This window comes from Lactuca saligna, chromosome 5 (assembly GCF_052625555.1).
Source record: "Lactuca saligna cultivar CGN05327 chromosome 5, ASM5262555v1, whole genome shotgun sequence".
In the NCBI taxonomy this organism is placed as follows: Eukaryota; Viridiplantae; Streptophyta; class Magnoliopsida; order Asterales; family Asteraceae; genus Lactuca; species Lactuca saligna.
Window position 1 is genome coordinate 83,183,888 of NC_136421.1, and position 24,659 is coordinate 83,208,546.

Below are 24,659 nucleotides of genomic sequence, written 5' to 3' on the forward strand. Positions count from 1 at the left end.
AAGGAGGTCGATCAATGCTCGCATGATAACTGTTATTATATGAGAATTCCGCTAACGGAAGATACGTATCCCAACTGCCCCCAAAATCTAGAACACATACCCTGAGCATGTCCTCAAGAGTCTGAATCGTCCTCTCGCTCTGCCCATCAGTCTGAGGGTGGAAAGCGGTGCTGAAATGGAGACGAGTACCCATCTCGTCGTGGAACCGCTTCCAGAATCTGGACGTGAAACGAACATCCCGGTCCGACACCACCGATACCGGCACTCCATGACGTGCCACAATCTCCCGCACATAGATATCGGCTAACTTTTCCGCCGATATACTCTCCTGAATCGGAATAAAATGGGCACTCTTCGTCAATCGATCCACTACTACCCATATCGAGTCCACTCCACGTGCGGTCCTGGGGAGCTTGGTGACAAAATCCATGGTGATATCCTCCCATTTCCACACGGGAATGTCTAACGGCTGCATCTTGCCGTGAGGTCTCTAATGCTCCGCCTTGACCTTCCGACAGGTCAAACATCTCTCAACATACCAAGCGACGTCTCGCTTCATGCAGGGCCACCAATAATCAGGTCGAAGATCTCGATACATCTTCGTCGCTCCGGGGTGGATAGAAAATCGAGACTTATGAGCCTCGTCCATCAGTACTTGCCGTACCCCACCCCTGTACGGTACCCATATCCTACCATGAAGCGTCAACAGACCCCGACTGTCGTAATCAAATGAAGCTACTCGGCCCACTATCCTCTCACACTTCTGCCTCTCCTCCTTGAGACCCTCCATCTGAGCCTCCTTGATCCGCTCCAACAAGGGAGTGATCACTGTCATCCTCATACACAGATCTCTGATAGGGGCCGCCGACACCTTACGGCTCAGGGCGTCGGCCACCACGTTGGCCTTCCCTGGATGACACAGGATCTCGAAGTCATAGTCCTTCAACACGTCTAACCATCTCCTCTGTCTCATGTTCAAACTCGGTTGATCCATAAGATATCGCAAACTCTTGTGATCCGTGTATATAGTACAGCGGACCCCATAAAGGTAATGTCTCCAAATCTTGAGGGCAAACACAACTGCCCCCAGCTCCAAATCGTGGGTAGGATAATTAGCCTCGTGAGGCTTCAACTGTCTCGAGGCATAAGCTACCACATGGCCTCGCTGCATCAATACTGCTCCCATACCTGTGATCGATGCATCACAATAGACTACGAAATCCTCTACTCCTTCTGGCAAGGTAAGGATCGGAGCCTCGCACAATCTCTGCCTGAGAGTCTCGAACGCCGCCTGCTGCTCAGGCCCCCAATGAAAAACCACCGACTTCTTGGTTAGTCGGGTGAGCGGCACTGCTATCTTGGAGAAGTCCTGAATAAATCTCCGATAATACCCTGCCAACCCCAGGAAGCTCCGAATCTCAGATGGAGACCTCGGGACCTCCCACTGCATCACGGCCTCAATCTTGGCCGGATCTACCAAAATACCCTTCTGGTTGACGAGATGACCAAGAAACTACACCTCGCGCAACCAGAACTCACACTTGGAGAACTTTGCGAAAAGTCTCTCCCTCCTCAAAGTCTCCAACACCTCCCGCAGGTGCTCCTCGTGCTGCCCTTGTGTCTTGGAATACACCAAGATGTCATCTATAAACACTATCACCGAACGATCCAGCATCGGTCTGCACACGCGGTTCATGAGATCCATGAACGCGGCTGGGGCATTGGTGAGCCCAAATGGCATCACCACGAACTCATAATGACCATACCGGGTCCTGAAAGCAGTCTTCTGTACATCCTCATCTCTAACCCTCATCTGATGATAACCGGAGCGTAGATCGATCTTGGAGAACCAAGACGCTCCCTGAAGCTGATCAAACAAGTCATCTATCCTCGGAAGTGGGTAACGGTTCTTCACCGTTACTTTGTTCAACTCCCGATAATAAATGCACATACGATGCGACCCATCCTTCTTCCTCACAAATAAGATCGGGGCTCCCCAAGGCGAACTGCTCGGCCGAATGAAACCCTTGTCTAACAGCTCCTGAAGCTGTGTAGACAACTCCTGCATCTCAGGGGGAGCAAGTCGATACGGTGCTTTGGCTATCGGAGCCGCACCAGGAACTAGGTCGATCCTGAACTCAACCTGCCTCTCTGGAGGTATCCCCGGCAAATCCTCGGGAAACACATCCGGGTAGTCACGAACAATAGGAACATCATCAATCGTCGTCTTGCCCTTCTCCCGGGCATCCAAGACGTAAGCTACAAAACCGGCGCAACCCTGCTGAACATAGCGCCTTGCCCTTGCGGCGGAACAAAAGATCGGTCCTCGCTGGGGCCTCTCGCCCTGAATCACTATCTCTCCCCCACTGGGAGTGCGAACCCTCACTAGCTGAAGCTCACAATCAATCACCGCCCCATTGGGGCTCAGCCAATCCATGCCCATAATAACTTTATTCCCACGCAGGGGAATAGGAACCAGGTCCACTGAAAACTGCTCATCAAATATCTGAAGGGAACACCCTCTATGTACTCTGCCGACCCTCACGGTCCTATCATCTGCTATCTCAACCTCTAATGGACAATCCAGCTCCCCTGGAGCTCTGCTAAATCTCTTGCTAAGCGCAAGCTATACAAATGATCGGGTAGCCCCCGAATCGAACAATACCAAAGCAGAAATGCCGTTCACAGAGAACGACCCTAAATAAAACATACCCACATAAGTAATACTCAACCGATATAATAACAATTAAAGATGAAGGAAAGATTCATACCCGTCACCACATCAGGAGTCGCTCGCGCCTCCTCTGCTGTCATCTGAAATGCCCTGCTCTTCGCCACTGGCGCATCAGCTCGGCCCTGCCGGCCATCCGTAATCCTCAAGGTGGCAGGGGCAGGTGCAACCACCTTCCCTGCTGCAGCTAAGCTGGGACACTGGGACCTTTTATGTCCCCTCTGATTGCACTGAAAGCAAATCAGATCTGATGCCGTAACCGTAGTAGCAGGGGCCGTACAATCCCTACTCAAATTCCCAGTCCGACCGCACTTGTAGCAGCCGGAACTCCCTGCCTTGCACGCCCCCTCGTGCAGTCTCCCACACTTGCCACACCGACCGTGGCTCTGCTGACCCCTAGACCTGTGATCTGAAACCTTGGGCTTTTTGCCCACACTGCCTGAACCCGAAACCGCCTCCGGTTTCCTCTTCTTCTCCTTCTCGAGATCAATCTCCTCTCTCTAGCTCTGGCAATCATGTCGTCCAGCGTTTTACAACTGGACCGGCTCACAAACATACGGATGTCACTCCGCAACATCTCATGATAACGGGCCTTCTTCATCTCCTCATCGGCTGCATACTGAGGAACAAGAAGGGCCCTCTCCCTGAACTTGGCGGTGATCTCCGCCACTGTCTCTGTAGTCTGGGTAAGGTCCTGAAACTCCCTAGCTAATTGCTGCACCTCAATGACCGGTGCAAACTCCGCCCTGAACCTGGTAGAGAAATCAGCCCAGGTCATGGCATCCAATGCCGCATCATCCCAGATGGCATGTCCGACCTCCTCCCACCAATCCCGTGCCCTGTCCTTCAGAAGACAGGACGCCAATCTGACCTTGTCCCCCTCGGGACACCTGCTAGTACGGAAAGCGTTGGCCACATCCGCCAACCATCTAGTACTCGCTATTGGGTCCCGCGCCCCATGATAGTCTGGAGCCCCGCATGCCCTGAACTCCCTGAACGTAAGTGTGCGCGACCCCATCACGGCCGCCATCTCAGCACGGAAAGTACTCAATCTCTCATCCATCAGCTCTAAAATACCCTCCTTGATCGAACCGAAGATCACAGGAGTCTGCTCCAGTATGATGCGGGTAACCTCAGAAGAAAGGAACTCTCTAGTCTGCTCATCCATCAGAAGAAAGGAACTCTCCAGTATGATGCGGATTGGTTTGCGGCGGATGGTGGTGGCACATGGTGTTGACAGGCTGGTGGCTAGTGAAGAGAGAGAGAGAGAGGGGGGGGGGGGGAGGGGGGGTTGGGTGGTGGCTCCTTATGGTTTTATATTTAATAAATATAAAAAGAGTAAAAAGAAAAAGAAATTAGAAAGGGTAAAGTATTATTTTAATATTTATGGAGGGCTAATTTCTGCACTTTACTTTTTTTTTTTTTTTTTTTTTGCTTTTAAAAGTGGCAATTGGAACAAGCACCGGCCATCTTGGCAACACAAATGGGATCACAGAATGAAGACTTTGACCGCGGTCATTCGGTTTAGAAGCAAAATCGAGCCTTCTATTCAGAATATTATACGACACAATACGCTCAGGCTCCATGCAATACAAATACACAACATTTGGATTTAACGGATGAAACGATAAAGGAATAAACCATCCGTACCGAGTCAGCCAATTACTCAATTCCAGATCGCTGCGTCTCAACTTAAACTCACAACACCATTCTCCTTTCTCATAATCATTCATAGCCCACATGCTGAACAAATAGAACTGCTTGCGACCATGAGCCACCTCGAAATAACGAAGGGTCCCTTGGCTCTCCCCACATAATTGAGAAGAACTGTCTAAATACTTACTCAGGAGATCTCTGTCATCTGGGAATGGAATTAGGCGAACAGATTTTGGATCTTTGTAAGGATCAAATGCAAGCAGGCCATTATAACGTACTTCCCAATGGAGAGCCCCGTAGCAATAGATTGGGCCATCCGCCAGTTCCGACCATTGGATGGGAATAGGGCAAGGTAATTTGTAGCTGATCCATTTGCCGGTTTCCGATGAAAACATCTCTAAATTGAGATAATTCAATTCAAAATGTTCCAACCAAACAAATGTATAACCAGTAAGCATATATCGTCATTAACCCTAGTTATTTCTCCATAATCGGTTTTGTTTATATCCATGTAAATGGTTAGCGTGCTATGTTGATCTTCATCCACACATGATTTCTGAGTTTTGGTTATTGCAGAGTTCCAAAAAATCATTAATCAACAAGCATCATAGAACCCTTACATGGCAGTTGATTGAAGATGAAAGTTCATAAACAGAAACAGGAAGAAAGGCTAGTCTGGTGTTTTTTTTTTTTACTTTCAGTTTAGGCACCCCAAGTGTTTGATATAATGTCTAACTGTAGGTTTTAACTTCTCTACGAAAATTTAACTGGTTGGAATTGTGAGTTATGTTCGGGTGTGAGTTTAGTTTTATAGACAATGTCAATATAAAATGGGTTTACTTTAAATGAAAGGGTGGTCGGGTTAGGGAGACTAAAAAATCAGAAAAGGGAGAAGCTGAAATGTGAGTTTATTCAAGCTTCACATTTTTCCAGGTTTGATTAACTATTGGAAAGTACGGAAAATGGTTTTCAATATGGATTCGAAAATCAACTACCCATGGAGAAACAGTTTTAAATGAATTTTTAATAATTGGGAGATATTGAATATTCTTATATAGTTATATTTTTCTAATGTTCCAAAGAAAGTACAAGATAACAGAGGGAGTGAAATTAATTTCAAAATATTACGACCTACGATAACATGTGCTATCTGGTTTTGGGATGAAATAAATAGTTGATGTTGCACTTTGAGTTGGTACATGGAGAATTATTCTACAATTTATAAATGAATCTTTGGATTTGTGTGTTATGCATATTCTTATTTTCCTTTGAGTAGTTCTTTAGAATAAGATGGATAGGTTAATTTTTAATGCACAAATAAGTGTATAACAGATTCTCACCAAAATAATGTATTCGTTTTTTTCAAGATATATTTTCATCGTTCAACAAAATTATCAAGGTTTGGGGTTGGTTTATTGCAGTGGAGAATTTTTAAGTCAACAGTAATAATGTATTCGGAATTGAAATAAAGGTAATTTTTCTTTACCTCTCAAAATTCCATCCCATAATTGTGTAAAAGCTTTAATTATGAAAACATTTCAAGAAAATTCGAACATTAAGTTATTATTTTGTGGTCTTTACTCCTTACAATGAAACAAAGTTGCAATATAGTATCACGTTGGAGAAAGTGATAGTCTGATAGAGACATAGAGTCAATAGCTGTCATTTTTGTTAAATGGAGAAAAAAAATATATTGCGTGGCCTCATCTACACTACGTATTTGCAGTACAAAAGACTAAGTAGTGTAAATTATCTGGTGGTGAATTATAATAAGGTATTGTAACTTGTAAGATCTATACAAATGTTTTTTGATGCGTCCAATCACAAATCAAATTAGAAATAAAAATTGATATATTTGACTTATCAATTTTTTGGTTAGTCGTGTTTGACATAAATCATGAACACGAACCAAACCAGAGAGCCAAAGACTTTACTACAAGTGTTAACCCATCCAACAAATATTGAAAAAATCAATTTGGTAACATGTTTCAGAATAACACTAATTGCTGAAATAAACTATTCGTTGCCGCCGCTTTATATATATATATATATATATATATATATATATATATATATATATATATATATATATATATATATATATATATATATATATATAACAAAATAACAAATATTTTTGCAAGGTCATGTTCTAGGCTTGGCAGACCAATAGGTATACAATAATTAGCAACAAATAATAATCGGGTGTGTTTATATATGCAGCAAATGGCGTATCAAATAAATATAACATTTATAATTATCAAATAAATATAACATTTATAATTATATGTTTAAATATGTTTGAAATACATAGGATACAACGAAAATTAAAACATGTAATAATAAAACAAATAGAGATTATGGTTAACGCCACTTTAGTTTGAACTCGGGGTAGAAATCAGGAGTGGACTCGTCTAGCAAGCTTCTGTGGGAATTTGTTAGGGCTTTCCATTTTTTATGAGGATCCCATCTTATTTGAACATGTTTCAGGTAATGAGGCCAATACGCAGTTCTAGTATTCTTTTTCTCCAATACCTCCCTCAACATAAGCCTGCAAAAGTGATTGTTTTGCTTGAAGGAAACATCTGGCTGTGGAAATACTTGCTTGGGATGGCAAATCTCAAAGAATGCATCAAAAAATGGAGATCGCTCCCACAGGCCTTCGTCCTGTTCCGTTTCAAACCACAGTTCTTGCATGTTAGTAGCAGGAGGAAGCAGGAGCCTTGTTCGTAGATCATCGATGTCGATATCCAATGGTGGATTAGAGTTGTCAGTTAATATATGAAGGTAGCACAAGCGTGATAACTCGAATGCTTCCCTCATCATAAGAAAAAAGTCTGCATCAACAGGAAGCTGGAGCATGAGTGAAACCTTGAAATGCTGAAGAGACGAGAGTGGAAACAGAAGACTAGGCAATATGCAGCCAGAAAGATGGACATAAAGTAATTTTGGAGCATAAACTTGTACATCGATAACCATGGCTGGGCACGACAGCAAGAACAATATTTTGATGGAAGGACATGTTAAATGGAAGCTTCCCAACATCCAAGATGTCAAATAAAGTGTCAAACTCTGGAGAAAAGGAAATTGCGATTTGAAGATGTCAAGACACGCATTGTCCGTTATCACACCAGCTAACGTTAAGTGTGTCACGCTTCTTCCTAATGATATTGAAGAGGCGTTGAATGGAGGAGGGGGGTGATCGTGCAGCCAAAATCGTACATCTAGTTTGTAGCTAAACAGGCCAAGATTTGGGACATCACTGATTTCCAAAGCAGTAGAGTCTACAGCATTTAAATTTATTCGTAATTCATAAAGACGAGGAAGGTTTTTAACCTTGATGGTGTTGAACCCATTGCAAGAATTTAAAAGCACTATCTTAACAAGCAAGCTACAAGACGACAATATGTGATTAAGTGCCTCTTCACTTATGCATACACAATCCAAGTGCAGTTCTCGTAGGGACACACACTTGATCACAGGATGCTGGCTAGTCGTCATCGGAACACGGCCCCCAGTCGTACCTGAAACTGTTATCTTAGTTAGGTTTTCACCCGAGAGTATCTCATCTGGCAACGTAAACGAGGCACCATTAAGGGTGATTGAGAGGGAAAACTCTTTGAGACAAGTTTTGTTTGCCACGGGCCCCATCCATTTTTCAGCATGAGAAGCTGACTCCTGGTTCTCGACGTCCATCATAAGGTCAAACCTTTCGATTGGTATGTTGTCACGGAGATACCTGTATAGAACGCGGTCCATGTACGCCAACTTCATGCATCTTTCTCTTCCAACACTGAAGATGAGGATAGGGATGGTAGACCAGGCGTACAGCCATGACTTGGACAACACGCTTGTGCGGGCTGCTTCTTTTACCGGCAACCATGATTGTATACGCTGCATCAACTCAGGAACATCTTCCACTTCCCTTGCACTGGCACTGCTTTTCATCCCTTCAAACCTCAAAACAATTAACAAGTTAACAACACATCATCAATTTTCCACAGACATCTTATGTTATATTATGTACATATAAAATTATGAAATCACCACAACCAAACCAGCACAGCAATGCATTACAACCATATAATATATACAGTGTGTAGCATCCATCCAAAGGAGGGGTTTTGCCTTACAGATTGCTATATACAACACTCTACTAGAAACAAAAGCCTAAAAAACACAAGTTCAAACATGAAACATGTTTGGCTACACGATTATTCAGATACGGTAACAATCCAACAAAAACTCTTGGCCAGCCAGGGTCAAATCCTTTTGAAACAAACAACACCATCCAATCCAAGTTATATAGGTAAAGTTAAGCCAGTAAATTAAAACAGATTAGTTCGGTCAAACCCCGCGATATGATGATAAGCGAACCATGAATTACAACCCATAGTCATTCCTCAAATCGCCTTACCAAATAGCTTTAGATCTATTCAAAACCACTAACAGTTTCAAATTTTCTCTTGGTATCGGTACGAACAGAACCCAAGACACACAAACATGGATTGATAACCAGAATTCCATACTTAGAAGAAAAACCCAATCTTGTAATTTCAAGTTTAATTGCTCTAGTTTATGCCTCCAATTGTTCATATGCAGGATTTACACGCACCAAATAGCAGACAACAAGATGCAAAACAAATTTGATGATTTACCTGATAACTAAAATCCAGAGGCAAGCGGCAACAGCAAGCGTTTCCTCGAGGGTGAGAGTAACCACTAATTATTCATGACCTAGGGTTCATGTTGTACTTTCACTCCTCGTATCTAGACTTTAGTTCTATGTTCTGTTTTTCGTTTTTCTAATTTTATTTTCTTTTTATTTATTATAACCTGACTGACAAAATTACAAGAATGGTCTTCCTGTTCCTGTTAGCCTTTTCTTTTTCTTTTGCTTTTTATTTTTTATTTTCTGTTTTCGTTATGGTCCTTGTAAGTATTTCTCGATTTAATTATTTGGACTCGATCGTCAAATTAATCATGAGTAAATTACAGTTTTGGTCCCTATCGTTTTTCTCACTTTTAGTTCATTTTTAAAAAAATAGACGAGACTCATATTTAAAGAAATTACATAGTACGTCACTTGTTCATAAATTTTTTTTTTTACACTTAAGCATTTCTTTTTTAATTCCTTTTAATCGTTTTTATATTATTTTAATTAAAATAGATACAAACCAAAAACTCACCCATCCCGCCCTCTCGTCCTTAGTTACAACCACATATCTCCTACTAACTCTTTCGCTCCTTATTCACATTGCCTCTATCTCTCTTTTTCTCACTTTCCTGCTGCCATACACCACCATTGGACCACCGCAGTCTGCGACGAACCACCACCATTTGTACATCATCAAACCACCGTCGCCGCCGGATCTGCTTGTGTTTAGCCAAAAACTCTACATCAACCCCAATCCGTCTTCTTATACTTTATCTCTCTCTCTCTCTCTCTCTCTCTCTCTCTCTCTCTCTCTCTCTCTCTACTATTTCATCGAAAACCACCACCAACTTCATCTTCAGCCTCCGTTGGTGGTTTAGATCTACAAAAATCTACAACATCGGAGGTAAATTTTTTAGGGCAACATTAGGCTAAAGGTTTTTGTGTATGGATCAATTCTTCAAACCCTAACTTTGACGGTAGCTTTGACAGACCACAACGATGACGAGTAGTGAGTTGATGGTTCGCCAGTCAGCGACTATGGTGGCTATTGTGGGGTCGGCGATATTTTCGCTTTAGATTTGAGAGGGAGAGGCGTCTGGTAGAAGTAGGTGGTTGGCGGATGACGTTGGAGTCGTGAAGTTTTATTAGGATAAGGAAAGAGAGATGGGGGTGAGGGTAGGGAGAAGAAGGTGGTTTGCGTTGGATTGGTTTGCGGCGGATGGTGGTGGCACATGGTGTTGACAGGCTGGTGACTAGTGAAGAGAGAGAGAGAGAGAGAGAGAGAGAGAGAGAGGGGGAGGGGGGTGGTGGCTCCTTATGGTTTTATATTTAATAAATATAAAAAGAGTAAAAAGAAAAAGAAATTAGAAAGGGTAAAGTATTATTTTAATATTTATAGAGGGACCAACGATGTAATTTCTCCTAACCACAAGGACCATGGGTTCAATTTTTTTAAACCATGAAGACGACTTCGGAGGAAGTTGGGACACGTACTTACCCTTGGCTGAGTTTTCCTATAACAACAGCCATCATTCGAGCATTGGTATGCCACCCTTTGAGTTGTTGTATGGGAGGAGGTGTCGGACTCACATTTGCTGGGGAGAGGTAGGGCAACGTGTGATGGGTAGTACAGAGATTGTGCTTCAGACGACCGAGCAGATTCAGCAGGTCAGACAGAGGTTACTAACGGACCAGAGCCGTCATAAGAGTTATGCGGATAGACGACGGTCAGAACTCGAGTTCCAGGTCGATGACTTCGTACTCCTGAAGGTGTCTCCTTCGAAAAGAGTGATCCGTTTCAGGAAGAGGGGCAAGCTGGGGCCCCGGTACATTGGTCCGTTTAGGGTGACCGCGAGGGTGGGCAGAGTAGCATATCGGTTGGAGCTACCTGCGGAGCTGAGCCAAATTCATGATACCTTCCACGTGTCTCAACTGAGGAAGTGTATTGCCGACGAGACAGCAGTAGTACCACTGGAGGATATTCAGGTGGATGCAAGCCTGAATTATGCTGAGAGGCCAATCACGATTGTGGATCGGAAGATCAAGGTTCTGAGGAACAAGGAGGTGCCTCTGGTTCAAGTCCAGTGGCAACATCAGAGAGGGTCCGAGCTGACTTGGGAGCTAGAGTCAGAGATGCGGGAGCAGTGTCCGGAGTTGTTTGCAGCATGAGACTTCGAGGGCAAAGTCTGGTTCTAGTGGGGGAGAATTGTAACATCCTGAAATTCAGGTACGACTATTTAGCCCTTCTTTTATTCAAAGTGTCAAGTTAAGCCCTTAAGAGGAATTGGTAGCAAATGAGTACGCTGGGCGTACTCAAGAGTACGCTGCGCGTACTCATGCGCTTATTTTGGACGCGGACTTGCCTGAGTACACTGGGCGTACTCAGGGTTACGCTGGGCGTAATGTGTCCAGGTGCAAACCCTAATTTCTGACTTGTGCCCTATATATTGGATGCTAAGGCTCATTTCTCAGCCTCCATAGCAGTGAGTAAAACCCTAATAGAGAACTTTTCATCGTTCTTAGTGAGTGTGTGTGATTTTGGAGCTAAAAGTGACTTGGTGTGCTAGTGAAGAAGAAGGAGAGGAGTTTGTGGAGACTAGAGCTTGAAGTGAAAGTTTGGATCTGAGATCTACAGAGGAAGGAGCTGCATTTGGAGGTATAAAGTTCAAAACTTTCCTCTTCATTTGGTTTGTTGCTTCATGGACCATTTTAGGGTTAAAAGTCCCAAAGGTGGAGACTTTATGAGTGTAATGTGCTCCATGGACCTAGATTTGTCCCATTTCAGTGGTATTTGTGTTATAGATCCATAAAGTTCCCATCTTGGTCGTGGATATGAGATCATGCTTGAGTATTGGGCTTTCTAGTGTTAGGAAATGGTATATTTTGGGTGTTAGTGACTTATTCAGCCCGGTTTCTTCCAACTCATTGTTCCCGCCGGTCAACGGTACCACATCCCAGCGGTACCGCCGGTACCCACCACCCAAACCGCCACGACTCCATCCTCCCTAATAGCACATCAAGATACAGTGCTCTAGCACTATGCGTGAACCGCTTTTTGATTTTGTCCCCATTTACTATTTGAACCGGGAATTGATTTTCTCTGGATTCTCTCCTCTGTCATTTAACACAGAATACTTATCCTTTCTCAGAGGGTGTTTGACATTGCTTTTAAAACATCTTTTGACTTTTAACTTTTCCAGAAAGTTGAAAAACATCCTAAAGATGTTTGGCTATTGAAAAATATATTTTAAAAATGACTTTTTGTATTGAAGGAAAAGAAAGATTTTAAAAATTACAAATTCTATGTGACTTTTGAGACTTTTAACCTGAAAAGTTATGCCAAAAACAAATACAAAGGCTTTTGAAAGATTTTCCCAAACAGCCCCCTCATTCATTCTCTCTAGACATAACCACCACCATCGAGGCCCTCACCACTGGCGGAAATCACACCACTGAAAATCATACCCCATTCTTCCTTCATTCTTCTGTATGACCCTAGATGTGTACCTTATTATCTCCCTCCTTCTCTCTAACCCTAGACGCAACAATCTACTCCCATACCTCACACTTCACGTTACAACTTCGTCTTCATTACTGCCACCATACAAGCACCACCATCAACTGATGTTTTCACCATCTCATCTCTTTCTCACTTGCTTTTCTCTATAAAACTGATAAACCACCGCAATCTCTATCTCCTTGATGAAACTCTCTACAAGTATCTATCTCCATGATGAAACTGATAAAACCACCACAATCTCTATGTCTGTGTAAGATGAAAAGACCTCTAAACGTTGGTGGTGGAAGAATGCTCTTCACTTCTTCAAGAAACATTAGGGCAACAAATGATGTAGCGACGTTCAGAGCATGAGCAATGACTGATGTTTAAGGCATCAGATTTGTGTCTTCTACTCCTGAAGGCATCATTAACATAGAACCGTGTCTTTTTTGGAACCCACTAAGGAGGTAAGATAAAGCTTCGATTCTGTTTCGACCAGGGTAGAGATTATGTTTTGTAATTTTTTTATATATGAATCTATCACTTCTTTTGTTGTTATTCACTCCTCTTTCTTTGATTTATCTAAAATTAGAGAATGAGGTTCAATAATTGTGCTTAATTAGTGGATTTTCTAAGAAGATTTAGAATGTTCTAAAGTGGGTGTTGTTTCATTGTCTTCATCAGGAGGTATAGCAGATGGAGGAGGTCAATAATCCATATGAAGATTTGGTACTACATCTCCCCTCTTCACGTGATCCTTTTGTTTTCCTGTATAACTATGGCAACCATTATTTAAGAGAGTAATGTTTTAATATATTGAAATTGATTTGTTTTCTCTGATCGTTTTGACTAATTTTGGGAGTTATTATTGAAAAGTGATATACTATGCTTAATGTTTACATTTATATAATTTAGATGGTTGGCACATGCATTGAAAAGGGTTTGAGCTTATGTATCTAAAAAAATGGATATAAGGTGTTTATGTTTACAGTTAATCATTCCATGAAATAAAAAATGGGTGTTTACTTGATTTCTTTAAATTTTGTTTCTTGCTTTTGCATAATTTGTAGTTTTATTTTAACAGAAATGGTCCCTGTTAAAGAAAAAAAATTAAAAACATATTGGAATGCCCTAATAAATCAAGCGAAAGTGTAATGCTATAACTGAGCGGATTCCTCAAAGTACAATGTTCTAATAAGAAATGTTCTATAGTATAATTCTATGAAAGAAGGATGCTATAATACACTCATAACTGAAAGTACTTTGCAATTTCCTACATTTAGCCCTTAACTTAAATGATGCATAACTGCTTCTTAATTTGTTGGTGTCTTTTCTACAGGTGTATACACTTGAGGATGCAACATGATGATGTAGATGTTCATTCCGTTTTTGCCATAATATAACATAACTAGAATGTTATATCACAAAATTTATAGCCTAAAAACTCCCACACCAACGCGCAGTGTAAAAAACCTCGTTTTAGATTAAATTACATAAACGTGCTGCATCTCCATCACAATTGAATCCATCTATATGTGTACTTAGTAGAAAAATCAACGAGTATTATATCCATTCATAGCTTGGTGTATCTTTCTTAATAATTTAACTCCTTTAGTACCAAATTTATTATATCCAGAATTAGAATACAAAGGATAAAAAATGTCTTCACATTCTTTCAACGCATTATTTTAGACTTTTAACATTTTTGTTTCTATCTTTCTTTCCACCTCCTAACACACTTACATTTTACCAACAATATGGGATTTATTTTTTAGCTAATAATAAAAAAATAAATAAAAATCATAACTGATTTAACCAATAATAACAACTTACATTTTAACCAATAATAGCAACTTACTTATATTTTTAAGCAATAATAGAAACGTACTTATCTTTTTAAACAATATTAAAACATACTAATATGTTTAACCAATAAAAGCAATGTACTAATCTTATAACCAATAATAGCAACATGTGTCTCTTATTAACCAATAATATCTTTTTAACCGATTATAGCAACATATACATCTTCTTAACCAATAAGAGCAAAAAACTTATTGGTTTATTTATTTAAAAAAATCAAGCAGCAGCACTTTGGGAGGGCTAATTTCTGCACTTTACTTTTTTTTTTTTTTTTTTTTTTTTTTTTTTTTTTTTTTTTGCTTTTAAAAGTGGCAATTGGAACAAGCACCGGCCATCTTGGCAACACAAATGGGATCACAGAATGAAGACTTTGACCGCGGTCATTCGGTTTAGAAGCAAAATCCAGCCTTCTATTCAGAATATTATACGACACAATACGCTCAGGCTCCATGCAATACAAATACACAACATTTGGATTTAACGGATGAAACGATAAAGGAATAAACCATCCGTACCGAGTCAGCCAATTACTCAATTCCAGATCGCTGCGTCTCAACTTAAACTCACAACACCATTCTCCTTTCTCATAATCATTCATAGCCCACATGCTGAACAAATAGAACTGCTTGCGACCATGAGCCACCTCGAAATAACGAAGGGTCCCTTGGCTCTCCCCACATAATTGAGAAGAACTGTCTAAATACTTACTCAGGAGATCTCTGTCATCTGGGAATGGAATTAGGCGAACAGATTTTGGATCTTTGTAAGGATCAAATGCAAGCAGGCCATTATAACGTACTTCCCAATGGAGAGCCCCGTAGCAATAGATTGGGCCATCCGCCAGTTCCGGCCATTGGATGGGAATAGGGCAAGGTAATTTGTAGCTGATCCATTTGCCGGTTTCCGATGAAAACATCTCTAAATTGAGATAATTCAATTCAAAATGTTTCAACCAAACAAATGTATAACCAGTAAGCATATATCGTCATTAACCCTAGTTATTTCTCCATAATCGGTTTTGTTTATATCCATGTAAATGGTTAGCGTGCTATGTTGATCTTCATCCACACATGATTTCTGAGTTTTGGTTATTGCAGAGTTCCAAAAAATCATTAATCAACAAGCATCATAGAACCCTTACATGGCAGTTGATTGAAGATGAAAGTTCATAAACAGAAACAGGAAGAAATTACGGAAGAAAGGCTAGTCTGGTGTTTTTTTTTTTTTTTTTTTTTTTTTTTTTTTTTTTTTTTACTTTCAGTTTAGGCACCCCAAGTGTTTGATATAATGTCTAACTGTAGGTTTTAACTTCTCTTCGAAAATTTAACTGGTTGGAATTGTGAGTTATGTTCGGGTGTGAGTTTAGTTTTATAGACAATGTCAATATAAAATGGGTTTACTTTAAATGAAAGGGTGGTCGGGTTAGGGAGACTAAAAAATCAGAAAAGGGAGAAGCTGAAATGTGAGTGTATTCAAGCTTCACATTTTTCCAGGTTTGATTAACTGTTGGAAAGTACGGAAAATGGTTTTCAATATGGATTCGAAAATCAACTACCCATGGAGAAACAGTTTTAAATGAATTTTTAATAATTGGGAGATATTGAATATTCTTATATAGTTATATTTTTCTAATGTTCCAAAGAAAGTACAAGATAACAGAGGGAGTGAAATTAATTTCAAAATATTACGACCTACGATAACATGTGCTATCTGGTTTTGGGATGAAATAAATAGTTGATGTTGCACTTTGAGTTGGTACATGGTGGAGAATTATGCTACAATTTATAAATGAATCTTTGGATTTGTGTGTTATGCATATTCTTATTTTCCTTTGAGTAGTTCTTTAGAATAAGATGGATAGGTTAATTTTTAATGCACAAATAAGTGTATAACAGATTCTCACCAAAATAATGTATTCGTTTTTTTCAAGATATATTTTCATCGTTCAACAAAATTATCAAGGTTTGGGGTTGGTTTATTGCAGTGGAGAATTTTTAAGTCAACAGTAATAATGTATTCGGAATTGAAATAAAGGTAATTTTTCTTTACCTCTCAAAATTCCATCCCATAATTGTGTAAAAGCTTTAATTATGAAAACATTTCAAGAAAATTCGAACATTAAGTTATTATTTTGTGGTCTTTACTCCTTACAATGAAACAAAGTTGCAATATAGTATCACGTTGGAGAAAGTGATAGTCTGATAGAGACATAGAGTCAATAGCTGTCATTTTTGTTAAATGGAGAAAAAAAATATATTGCGTGGCTTCATCTACACTACGTATTTGCAGTACAAAAGACTAAGTAGTGTAAATTATCTGGTGGTGAGTTATAATAAGGTATTGTAACTTGTAAGATCTATACAAATGTTTTTTGATGCGTCCAATCACAAATCAAATTAGAAATAAAAATTGATATATTTGACTTATCAATTTTTTGGTTAGTCGTGTTTGACATAAATCATGAACACGAACCAAACCAGAGAGCCAAAGACTTTACTACAAGTGTTAACCCATCCAACAAATATTGAAAAAATCAATTTGGTAACATGTTTCAGAATAACACTAATTGCTGAAATAAACTATTCGTTGCCGCCGCTTTATATATATATATATATATATATATATATATATATATATATATATATATATATATATATATATATATATATATATATATAACAAAATAACAAATATTTTTGCAAGGTCATGTTCTAGGCTTGGCAGACCAATAGGTATACAATAATTAGCAACAAATAATAATCGGGTGTGTTTATATATGCAGCAAATGGCGTATCAAATAAATATAACATTTATAATTATCAAATAAATATAACATTTATAATTATATGTTTAAATATGTTTGAAATACATAGGATACAACGAAAATTAAAACATGTAATAATAAAACAAATAGAGATTATGGTTAACGCCACTTTAGTTTGAACTCTGGGTAGAAATCAGGAGTGGACTCGTCTAGCAAGCTTCTGTGGGAATTTGTTAGGGCTTTCCATTTTTTATGAGGATCCCATCTTATTTGAACATGTTTCAGGTAATGAGGCCAATACGCAGTTCTAGTATTCTTTTTCTCCAATACCTCCCTCAACATAAGCCTGCAAAAGTGATTGTTTTGCTTGAAGGAAACATCTGGCTGTGGAAATACTTGCTTGGGATGGCAAATCTCAAAGAATGCATCAAAAAATGGAGATCGCTCCCACAGGCCTTCGTCCTGATCCGTTTCAAACCACAGTTCTTGCATGTTAGTAGCAGGAGGAAGCAGGAGCCTTGTTCGTAGATCATCGATGTCGATATCCAATGGTGGATTAGAGTTGTCAGTTAATATATGAAGGTAGCACAAGCGTGATAACTCGAATGCTTCCCTCATCATAAGAAAAAAGTCTGCATCAACAGGAAGCTGGAGCATGAGTGAAACCTTGAAATGCTGAAGAGACGAGAGTGGAAACAGAAGACTAGGCAATATGCAGCCAGAAAGATGGACATAAAGTAATTTTGGAGCATAAACTTGTACATCGATAACCATGGCTGGGCACGACAGCAAGAACAATATTTTGATGGAAGGACATGTTAAATGGAAGCTTCCCAACATCCAAGATGTCAAATAAAGTGTCAAACTCTGGAGAAAAGGAAATTGCGATTTGAAGATGTCAAGACACGCATTGTCCGTTATCACACCAGCTAACGTTAAGTGTGTCACGCTTCTTCCTAATGATATTGAAGAGGCGTTGAATGGAGGAGGGGGGTGATCGTGCAGCCAAAATCGTACATCTAGTTCGTAGCTAAACAGGCCAAGATTTGGGACATCACTGATTTCCAAAGCAGTAGAGTCTACAGCATTTAAATTTATTCGTAATTCATAAAGACGAGGAAGGTTTTTAACCTTGATGGTGTTGAACCCATTGCAAGAATTTAAAAGCACTATCTTAACAAGCAAGCTACAAGACGACAATATGTGATTAAGTGCCTCTTCACTTATGCATACACAATCCAAGTGCAGTTCTCGTAGGGACACACACTTGATCACAGGATGCTGGCTAGTCGTCATCGGAACACGGCCCCCAGTCGTACCTGAAACTGTTATCTTAGTTAGGTTTTCACCCGAGAGTATCTCATCTGGCAACGTAAACGAGGCACCATTAAGGGTGATTGAGAGGGAAAACTCTTTGAGACAAGTTTTGTTTGCCACGGGCCCCATCCATTTTTCAGCATGAGAAGCTGACTCCTGGTTCTCGACGTCCATCATAAGGTCAAACCTTTCGATTGGTATGTTGTCACGGAGATACCTGTATAGAACGCGGTCCATGTACGCCAACTTCATGCATCTTTCTCTTCCAACACTGAAGATGAGGATAGGGATGGTAGACCAGGCGTACAGCCATGACTTGGACAACACGCTTGTGCGGGCTGCTTCTTTTACCGGCAACCATGATTGTATACGCTGCATCAACTCAGGAACATCTTCCACTTCCCTTGCACTGGCACTGCTTTTCATCCCTTCAAACCTCAAAACAATTAACAAGTTAACAACACATCATCAATTTTCCACAGACATCTTATGTTATATTATGTACATATAAAATTATGAAATCACCACAACCAAACCAGCACAGCAATGCATTACAACCATATAATATATACAGTGTGTAGCATCCATCCAAAGGAGGGGTTTTGCCTTACAGATTGCTATATACAGCACTCTACTAGAAACAAAAGCCTAAAAAACACAACTTCAAACATGAAAAATGTTTGGCTGCACAATTATTCAGATACGGTAACAATCCAACAAAAACTCTTAGCCAGCCAGGGTCAAATCCTTTTGAAACAAACAACACCATCCAATCCAAGTTATATAGGCAAAGCTAAGCCAGTAAATTAAAACAGATCAGTTCGGTCAAACCCCGCGATATGATGATAAGCGAACCATGAATTACAGCCCATAGTCATTCCTCAAATCGCCTTACCAAATAGCTTTAGATCTATTCAAAACCACTAACAGTTTCAAAATTTCTCTTGGTATCGGTATGAACAGAAACCAAGACACACAAACATGGATTGATAACCAGAATTCCATACTTAGAAGAAAAACCCAATCTTGTAATTTCAAGTTTAATTGCTCTAGTTTATGCCTCCAATTGTTCATATGCAGGATTTACACGCACCAAATAGCAGACAACAAGATGCAAAACAAATTTGATGATTTACCTGATAACTAAAATCCAGAGGCAAGCGGCAACAGCAAGCGTTTCCTCGAGGGTGAGAGTAACCACTAATTATTCATGACCTAGGGTTCATGTTGTACTTTCACTCCTCGTATCTAGATTTTAGTTCTATGTTCTGTTTTTGGTTTTTCTAATTTTATTTTCTTTTTATTTATTATAACCTGAATGACAAAATTACAAGAATGGTCTACCTGTTCCTGTTAGCCTTTTCTTTTTCTTTTGCTTTTTATTTTTTATTTTCTATTTTCGTTATGGTCCTTGTAAGTATTTCTCGATTTAATTATTTGACTCAATCGTCAAATTAATCATGAGTAAATTACAGTTTTGGTCCTATCGTTTTTCTCACTTTTAGTCCATTTTTAAAAAAATAGACGAGACTCATATTTAAAGAAATTACATTGTACGTCCCTTGTCCATAAAAAAGATTTTTTTACACTTAAGTATTTCTTTTTTAATTCCTTTTAATCGTTTTTATATTATTTTAATTAAAATAGATACAAACCAAAAACTCACCCATCCCACCCTCCGGACGGTTGTTACACCCACATATCTCCTACTAACTCTTTCACTCCTTATTCACATTGTCTCTATCTCTCTTTTTCTCACTTTCCTGCTACCATACACCACCATTGGACCACCGCAGTCTGTGACGGACCACCACCATTTGTACATCATCAAACCACCGTCACCGCCGGATCTGCTTGTGTTTAGCCAAAAACTCTACATCAACCCCAATCCGTCTTCTTATACTTTATCTCTCTCTCTCTCTCTCTCTCTCTCTACTATTTCATCGAAAACCACCACCAACTTCATCTTCATCCTCGGAGGTAAATTTTTTAGGGCAACATTAGGCTAAAGGTTTTTGTGTATGGATCAATTCTTCAAACCCTAACTTTGACGGTAGCTTTGACAGACCACAACGATGACGAGTAGTGAGTTGTTGGTTCGCCAGTCAGCGACTATGGTGGCTATTGTGGGGTCGGCGATATTTTCACTTTAGATTTGAGAGGGAGAGGCGTCTGGTAGAAGTAGGTGGTTGGCGGATGACGTTGGAGTGGTGAAGTTTTATTAGGATAAAGAAAGAGAGATGGGGGTGAGGGTAGGGAGAAGAAGGTGGTTTGCGTTGGATTGGTTTGCGGCGGATGGTGGTGGCACATGGTGTTGACAGGCTGGTGGCTAGTGAAGAGAGAGAGGGGGGGGGGGGGGGGGGGAGGGAGATTGGGTGGTGGTTGGGTTGGTTGGTGGCTCCTTATGGTTTTATATTTAATAAATATAAAAAGAGTAAAAAGAAAAAGAAATTAGAAAGGGTAAAGTATTATTTTAATATTTATGGAGGGACCAACGATGTAATTTCTCCTAACCGCAAGGACCATGGGTTCAATTTTTTTAAACCATGAAGACGACTCCTATCAAATTCTCAAAGCTTTGAATAGACATGCCATTTGAAACAATCCACAATGACCATTTCTGTAATTTACTCTTTAATCATCTATAGGGGTGATCGTGGTTCAGTTTGAAACCGTGAAACCAACCAAACCGGTCATCGGTTTGGTTTTACGGTTTATATTTTTTTGTACGGTTTGGATTGCGGTTTTGAAATTTTCAAACCGTAGTGAACGGTTTGGCTTACGGTTTTTAAGATTTCAAACCGTATAAAAACCGGACCGGACTATAGAGTTTATATATATATATATATATATATATATATATATATATATATATATATATATATATATATATATACTAGCCGTCTACCCGCGCAAAGCGGCGGGGCACGTGAGTTCTTTCGGTGATATGTTTCCATTACAAAATTGTTATGTTAAAAAAAAGTACATGTTGAAGACAATATAATCAAACTATGGTGTTATTTGTTACATCATGCATCAAATAACCAATAAAAAGCAACCAGTCAAGACGACACAAAATATTAATCGTGCAATACTTCTTTATACACCACATTTGCTGTATAAACCCCATCACCTTTTGAATTTTCGTTAGGCTTTACTAATACTTTTGTATTGCAACGTGAAACCCCTCTGGACAATGCAACATAAAGTTGTCCATGCGAGAATACTGGTTCTGGAAGATAGATACCTACATATGGAATTGTTTGTCCCTGAGCTTTATTGATTGTCATTGCAAAGCACAATCGAATAGGAAACTGTTTCCTCATTAGAGGATCGATGGTTGCTACTAATTGCTTGTAACTGGTATTGGTTTCATATCGATGGATGTGGATTCGCATATGAAATCAATTGTGTTCGCATCTATGAAATCAGTTCGCATATGACAACAATTGAGTTCGCATTTGGTTTTGTGGGTCAAAACAGTTCGCATAAGAAGTTCACGATTTGTTTGAGGTTAATTGATTTTGATTTCGCAAGCTTGGAGTCGGAGATCTGGATTGTGTTCGCATCTATAGAATGCGAGGAGAATTTAATGGTGATATTCAGTTCGCATTTGGTGACACAAGTACGTGGTTGATGATTTTTGGTTGGTTCGCATTTGAAATTAGTGGGTTTCGCATTTGGGTTCGTATCTGGGTTTCTCAAACAACTGAAATGCGAATATGAGACAACTGATTAATTTCTCAGTTAATGCGATGAAATGCGAATGAACTCAAAGACGGATGGATGCAAGATGCGAAGAATTTGAATGAAAATGCGAAGTTTTTAATGTATAAATGCGAATTGGGGAAGAAAGCTTAGAGTTTCGCATTTGGCACCTGATCTTTTCAAGAAATAATATAAGTGGTCCAACTTCGCAAAATGGGGTCATTTAATCAGAAAATCGATCATTCTTCAAATATGACATTTAATCAGAAAATCGATCTAAAAATGAGACATTTGGTGTTTATCGATTTTTCAGGGTCGACGGGTTGTATGAAAAGCGAAGGCTGAGTAATTGAAAATTAGAGGATCGATGGTTGCTACTAATTGCTTGTAACTGGTATTGGTTTCATATCGATGGATGTGGATTCGCATATGAAATCAATTGTGTTCGCATCTATGAAATCAGTTCGCATATGACATCAATTGAGTTCGCATTTGGTTTTGTGGGTCAAAACAGTTCGCATAAGAAGTTCACGATTTGTTTGAGGTTAATTGATTTTGATTTCGCAAGCTTGGAGTCGGAGATCTGGATTGTGTTCGCATCTATGGAATGCGAGGAGAATTTAATGGTGATATTCAGTTCGCATTTGGTGACACAAGTACGTGGTTGATGATTTTTGGTTGGTTCGCATTTGAAATCAGTGGGTTTCGCATTTGGGTTCGTATCTGGGTTTCTCAAACAACTGAAATGCGAATATGAGACAACTGATTAATTTCTCAGTTAATGCGATGAAATGCGAATGAACTCAAAGACGGATGGATGCAAGATGCGAAGAATTTGAATGAAAATGCGAAGTTTTTAATGTATAAATGCGAATTGGGGAAGAAAGCTTAGAGTTTCGCATTTGGCACCTGATCTTTTCAAGAAATAATATAAGTGGTCCAACTTCGCAAAATGGGGTCATAAAAAGACAAAAGTGCAGAATTTTCATTTCGCATCCCTGTAGTCTTCGCAAAATGGAAAATTTTACCCAGTTTCGCATTTGGGGTAAATTTTTTTGAGAAATTGGAATATTTTCAAACTTTTTTTCTTAAAAAAACACATTGTCTTCGTCTAAGAGAGGGAGAAAAACGATTAGGGTTTATAAGGGAAATACTTCATGGCAGTGGGATTTATAGCAGGGTTTATAAGGTGGAGAGAACAAACACACGTCTGCTATGAGATATTTTAATCAGCTGCAAATGCAACATTTAAAGGATATTTGTTGAAGCGTATTAGGATGAAAAGGTTTTAAATTTTGAATGACCATGAAATTAGGATTTTGCTGAGAAATATAAGGAATCAAAACAAATTTAAAATTTAATATTATTTTATTAATGGTTGTTTGTAATATTAGCTTACTCGTTTGTACGTCTTAAAAAAATAATATTATTATATTCAATCTATTTATAGAAATAGTTAGATTTCTTTTATAAGTAGTAAAGATATAGGATTTTCTGGAGGAACACACGAACATATTCAAAGAAACAAATAATGTATCCTTTCAAACAAAAATGCTTATAAACTCACCAACTTAAATGTTGACACTTTTTAAACCCACTTGTATTCTCAGGAAGTTAGTAGAAAGGTACTCTCACAGGCGTTACGAAGACGGAGCATAGTTTTATCACGTTTTATCTTTTGCTAAAGTCATAATGTTAAAAAATGTTTTGAACACAATGTAAACGCTTTATTATAAATATACTGGTTGTTGTTGCTTTGATTACTATTATACATTTGTTGTGATACTTTAAACATGAACTCATCCACCCTCAGACGTTTCCGCCGTTCAGGTTTGGGGGTGTGACAGATTGGTATCAGAGCATTGTTTATAGTGAACTAAGTATATCAACCCGTAAAAGATATACAACTGTAAATACAATGGGATAAAAACACTCCGACCAAGAGTCATACTTTTTAAATGCATGGATCATTCTTCTTGGCCTCCAATCAAATTCTTCTTGGCCTACAAATATAAGTCAAAACTTAGTAAGTTCCCACACACCACAATATACATACAATGCATGCACACATTAGCCTTCAGTCTGCCTGGACCGCCTCACAAGGCCTACAAAATGCATGGATCATTCTTCTTGGCCTCCAATCCACGACTGCCCCCCCCCCCCCCCCCCAATGCCTACAACATAGATTTGATCCACACCTAGCCTACAACACACCGTTAGCCCGCCCGAGTATGTTGGCCTACCTCTCACAACAGGACCACCTCAACCCACCACTCAATATATAAACAAACAAGCAATCAAGTAAATATATAAACACATGCAACTATCTACATTAATCTACCTATCTCTCAGCTCACGACCACGTATAAGGCCTCATATAGAACACTACACCATTACCGGCATAACACCAAGGAATGCATATCTATATGTAACCAGAGGTGAGATAAACATTCGAACAGCTGAT

The 24,659-nt window shown here is 39.4% G+C and overlaps 4 protein-coding genes across 6 annotated transcripts; all 4 read right to left on the reverse strand.

The window, feature by feature from the left end:
* Positions 1-4,125: 4,125 nt before the first annotated feature.
* On the reverse strand, positions 4,126-4,845 carry LOC145045489 (putative F-box/kelch-repeat protein At4g22430). Its single transcript, XM_078993810.1, has one exon. It carries the CDS (start codon positions 4,843-4,845, stop codon positions 4,126-4,128), a length of 720 nt encoding a protein of 239 aa, XP_078849936.1.
* A 1,769-nt stretch (positions 4,846-6,614) lies between these two features.
* On the reverse strand, positions 6,615-9,173 carry LOC144997344 (uncharacterized). Of its 2 annotated transcripts, none has more exons than XM_078957223.1 (2): positions 9,046-9,173; positions 6,615-8,337 (listed from the first exon to the last, which is right to left on the reverse strand). In XM_078957223.1, the coding sequence occupies exon 2, from the start codon at positions 8,333-8,335 to the stop codon at positions 6,752-6,754; it is 1,584 nt and encodes a 527-aa protein (XP_078813349.1). In that variant the 5' UTR covers positions 8,336-8,337; positions 9,046-9,173; the 3' UTR covers positions 6,615-6,751. The 2 variants fall into 2 exon arrangements, with proteins under 2 accessions (XP_078813349.1, XP_078813350.1); XM_078957224.1 differs by having other exon boundaries at positions 6,615-8,345.
* A 5,109-nt stretch (positions 9,174-14,282) lies between these two features.
* LOC145045490 (putative F-box/kelch-repeat protein At4g22430) lies at positions 14,283-15,385 on the reverse strand. The gene is made up of 2 exons (XM_078993811.1): positions 14,735-15,385; positions 14,283-14,318 (listed from the first exon to the last, which is right to left on the reverse strand). Exons 1-2 carry the CDS (start codon positions 15,383-15,385, stop codon positions 14,283-14,285), a joined length of 687 nt encoding a protein of 228 aa, XP_078849937.1.
* A 1,812-nt stretch (positions 15,386-17,197) lies between these two features.
* Positions 17,198-19,753, reverse strand: LOC144997352 (uncharacterized). 2 transcript variants are annotated; one of them, XM_078957238.1, is made up of 2 exons: positions 19,624-19,753; positions 17,198-18,915 (listed from the first exon to the last, which is right to left on the reverse strand). In XM_078957238.1, the coding sequence occupies exon 2, from the start codon at positions 18,911-18,913 to the stop codon at positions 17,330-17,332; it is 1,584 nt and encodes a 527-aa protein (XP_078813364.1). In that variant the 5' UTR covers positions 18,914-18,915; positions 19,624-19,753; the 3' UTR covers positions 17,198-17,329. The 2 variants fall into 2 exon arrangements, with proteins under 2 accessions (XP_078813364.1, XP_078813365.1); XM_078957239.1 differs by having other exon boundaries at positions 17,198-18,923.
* Between the last annotated feature and the right edge of the window lie 4,906 nt (positions 19,754-24,659).

Bases quoted from the DNA above. Each gene is read 5' to 3' on its own strand.
- LOC145045489 (XM_078993810.1), bottom strand. From the start codon at position 4,845: ATGCTTACTGGTTATACATTTGTTTGGTTGGAACATTTTGAATTGAAT.
- LOC144997352 (XM_078957238.1), bottom strand. From the start codon at position 18,913: ATGAAAAGCAGTGCCAGTGCAAGGGAAGTGGAAGATGTTCCTGAGTTG.
- LOC145045490 (XM_078993811.1), bottom strand. From the start codon at position 15,385: ATGCTTACTGGTTATACATTTGTTTGGTTGAAACATTTTGAATTGAAT. The intron at 14,319-14,734 runs GTGCTTGTTCCA...TTTTATTATTAG, and splicing joins TTGTGTTGCCAAGATGGCCG to CTAAAAAATAAATCCCATAT.
- LOC144997344 (XM_078957223.1), bottom strand. From the start codon at position 8,335: ATGAAAAGCAGTGCCAGTGCAAGGGAAGTGGAAGATGTTCCTGAGTTG.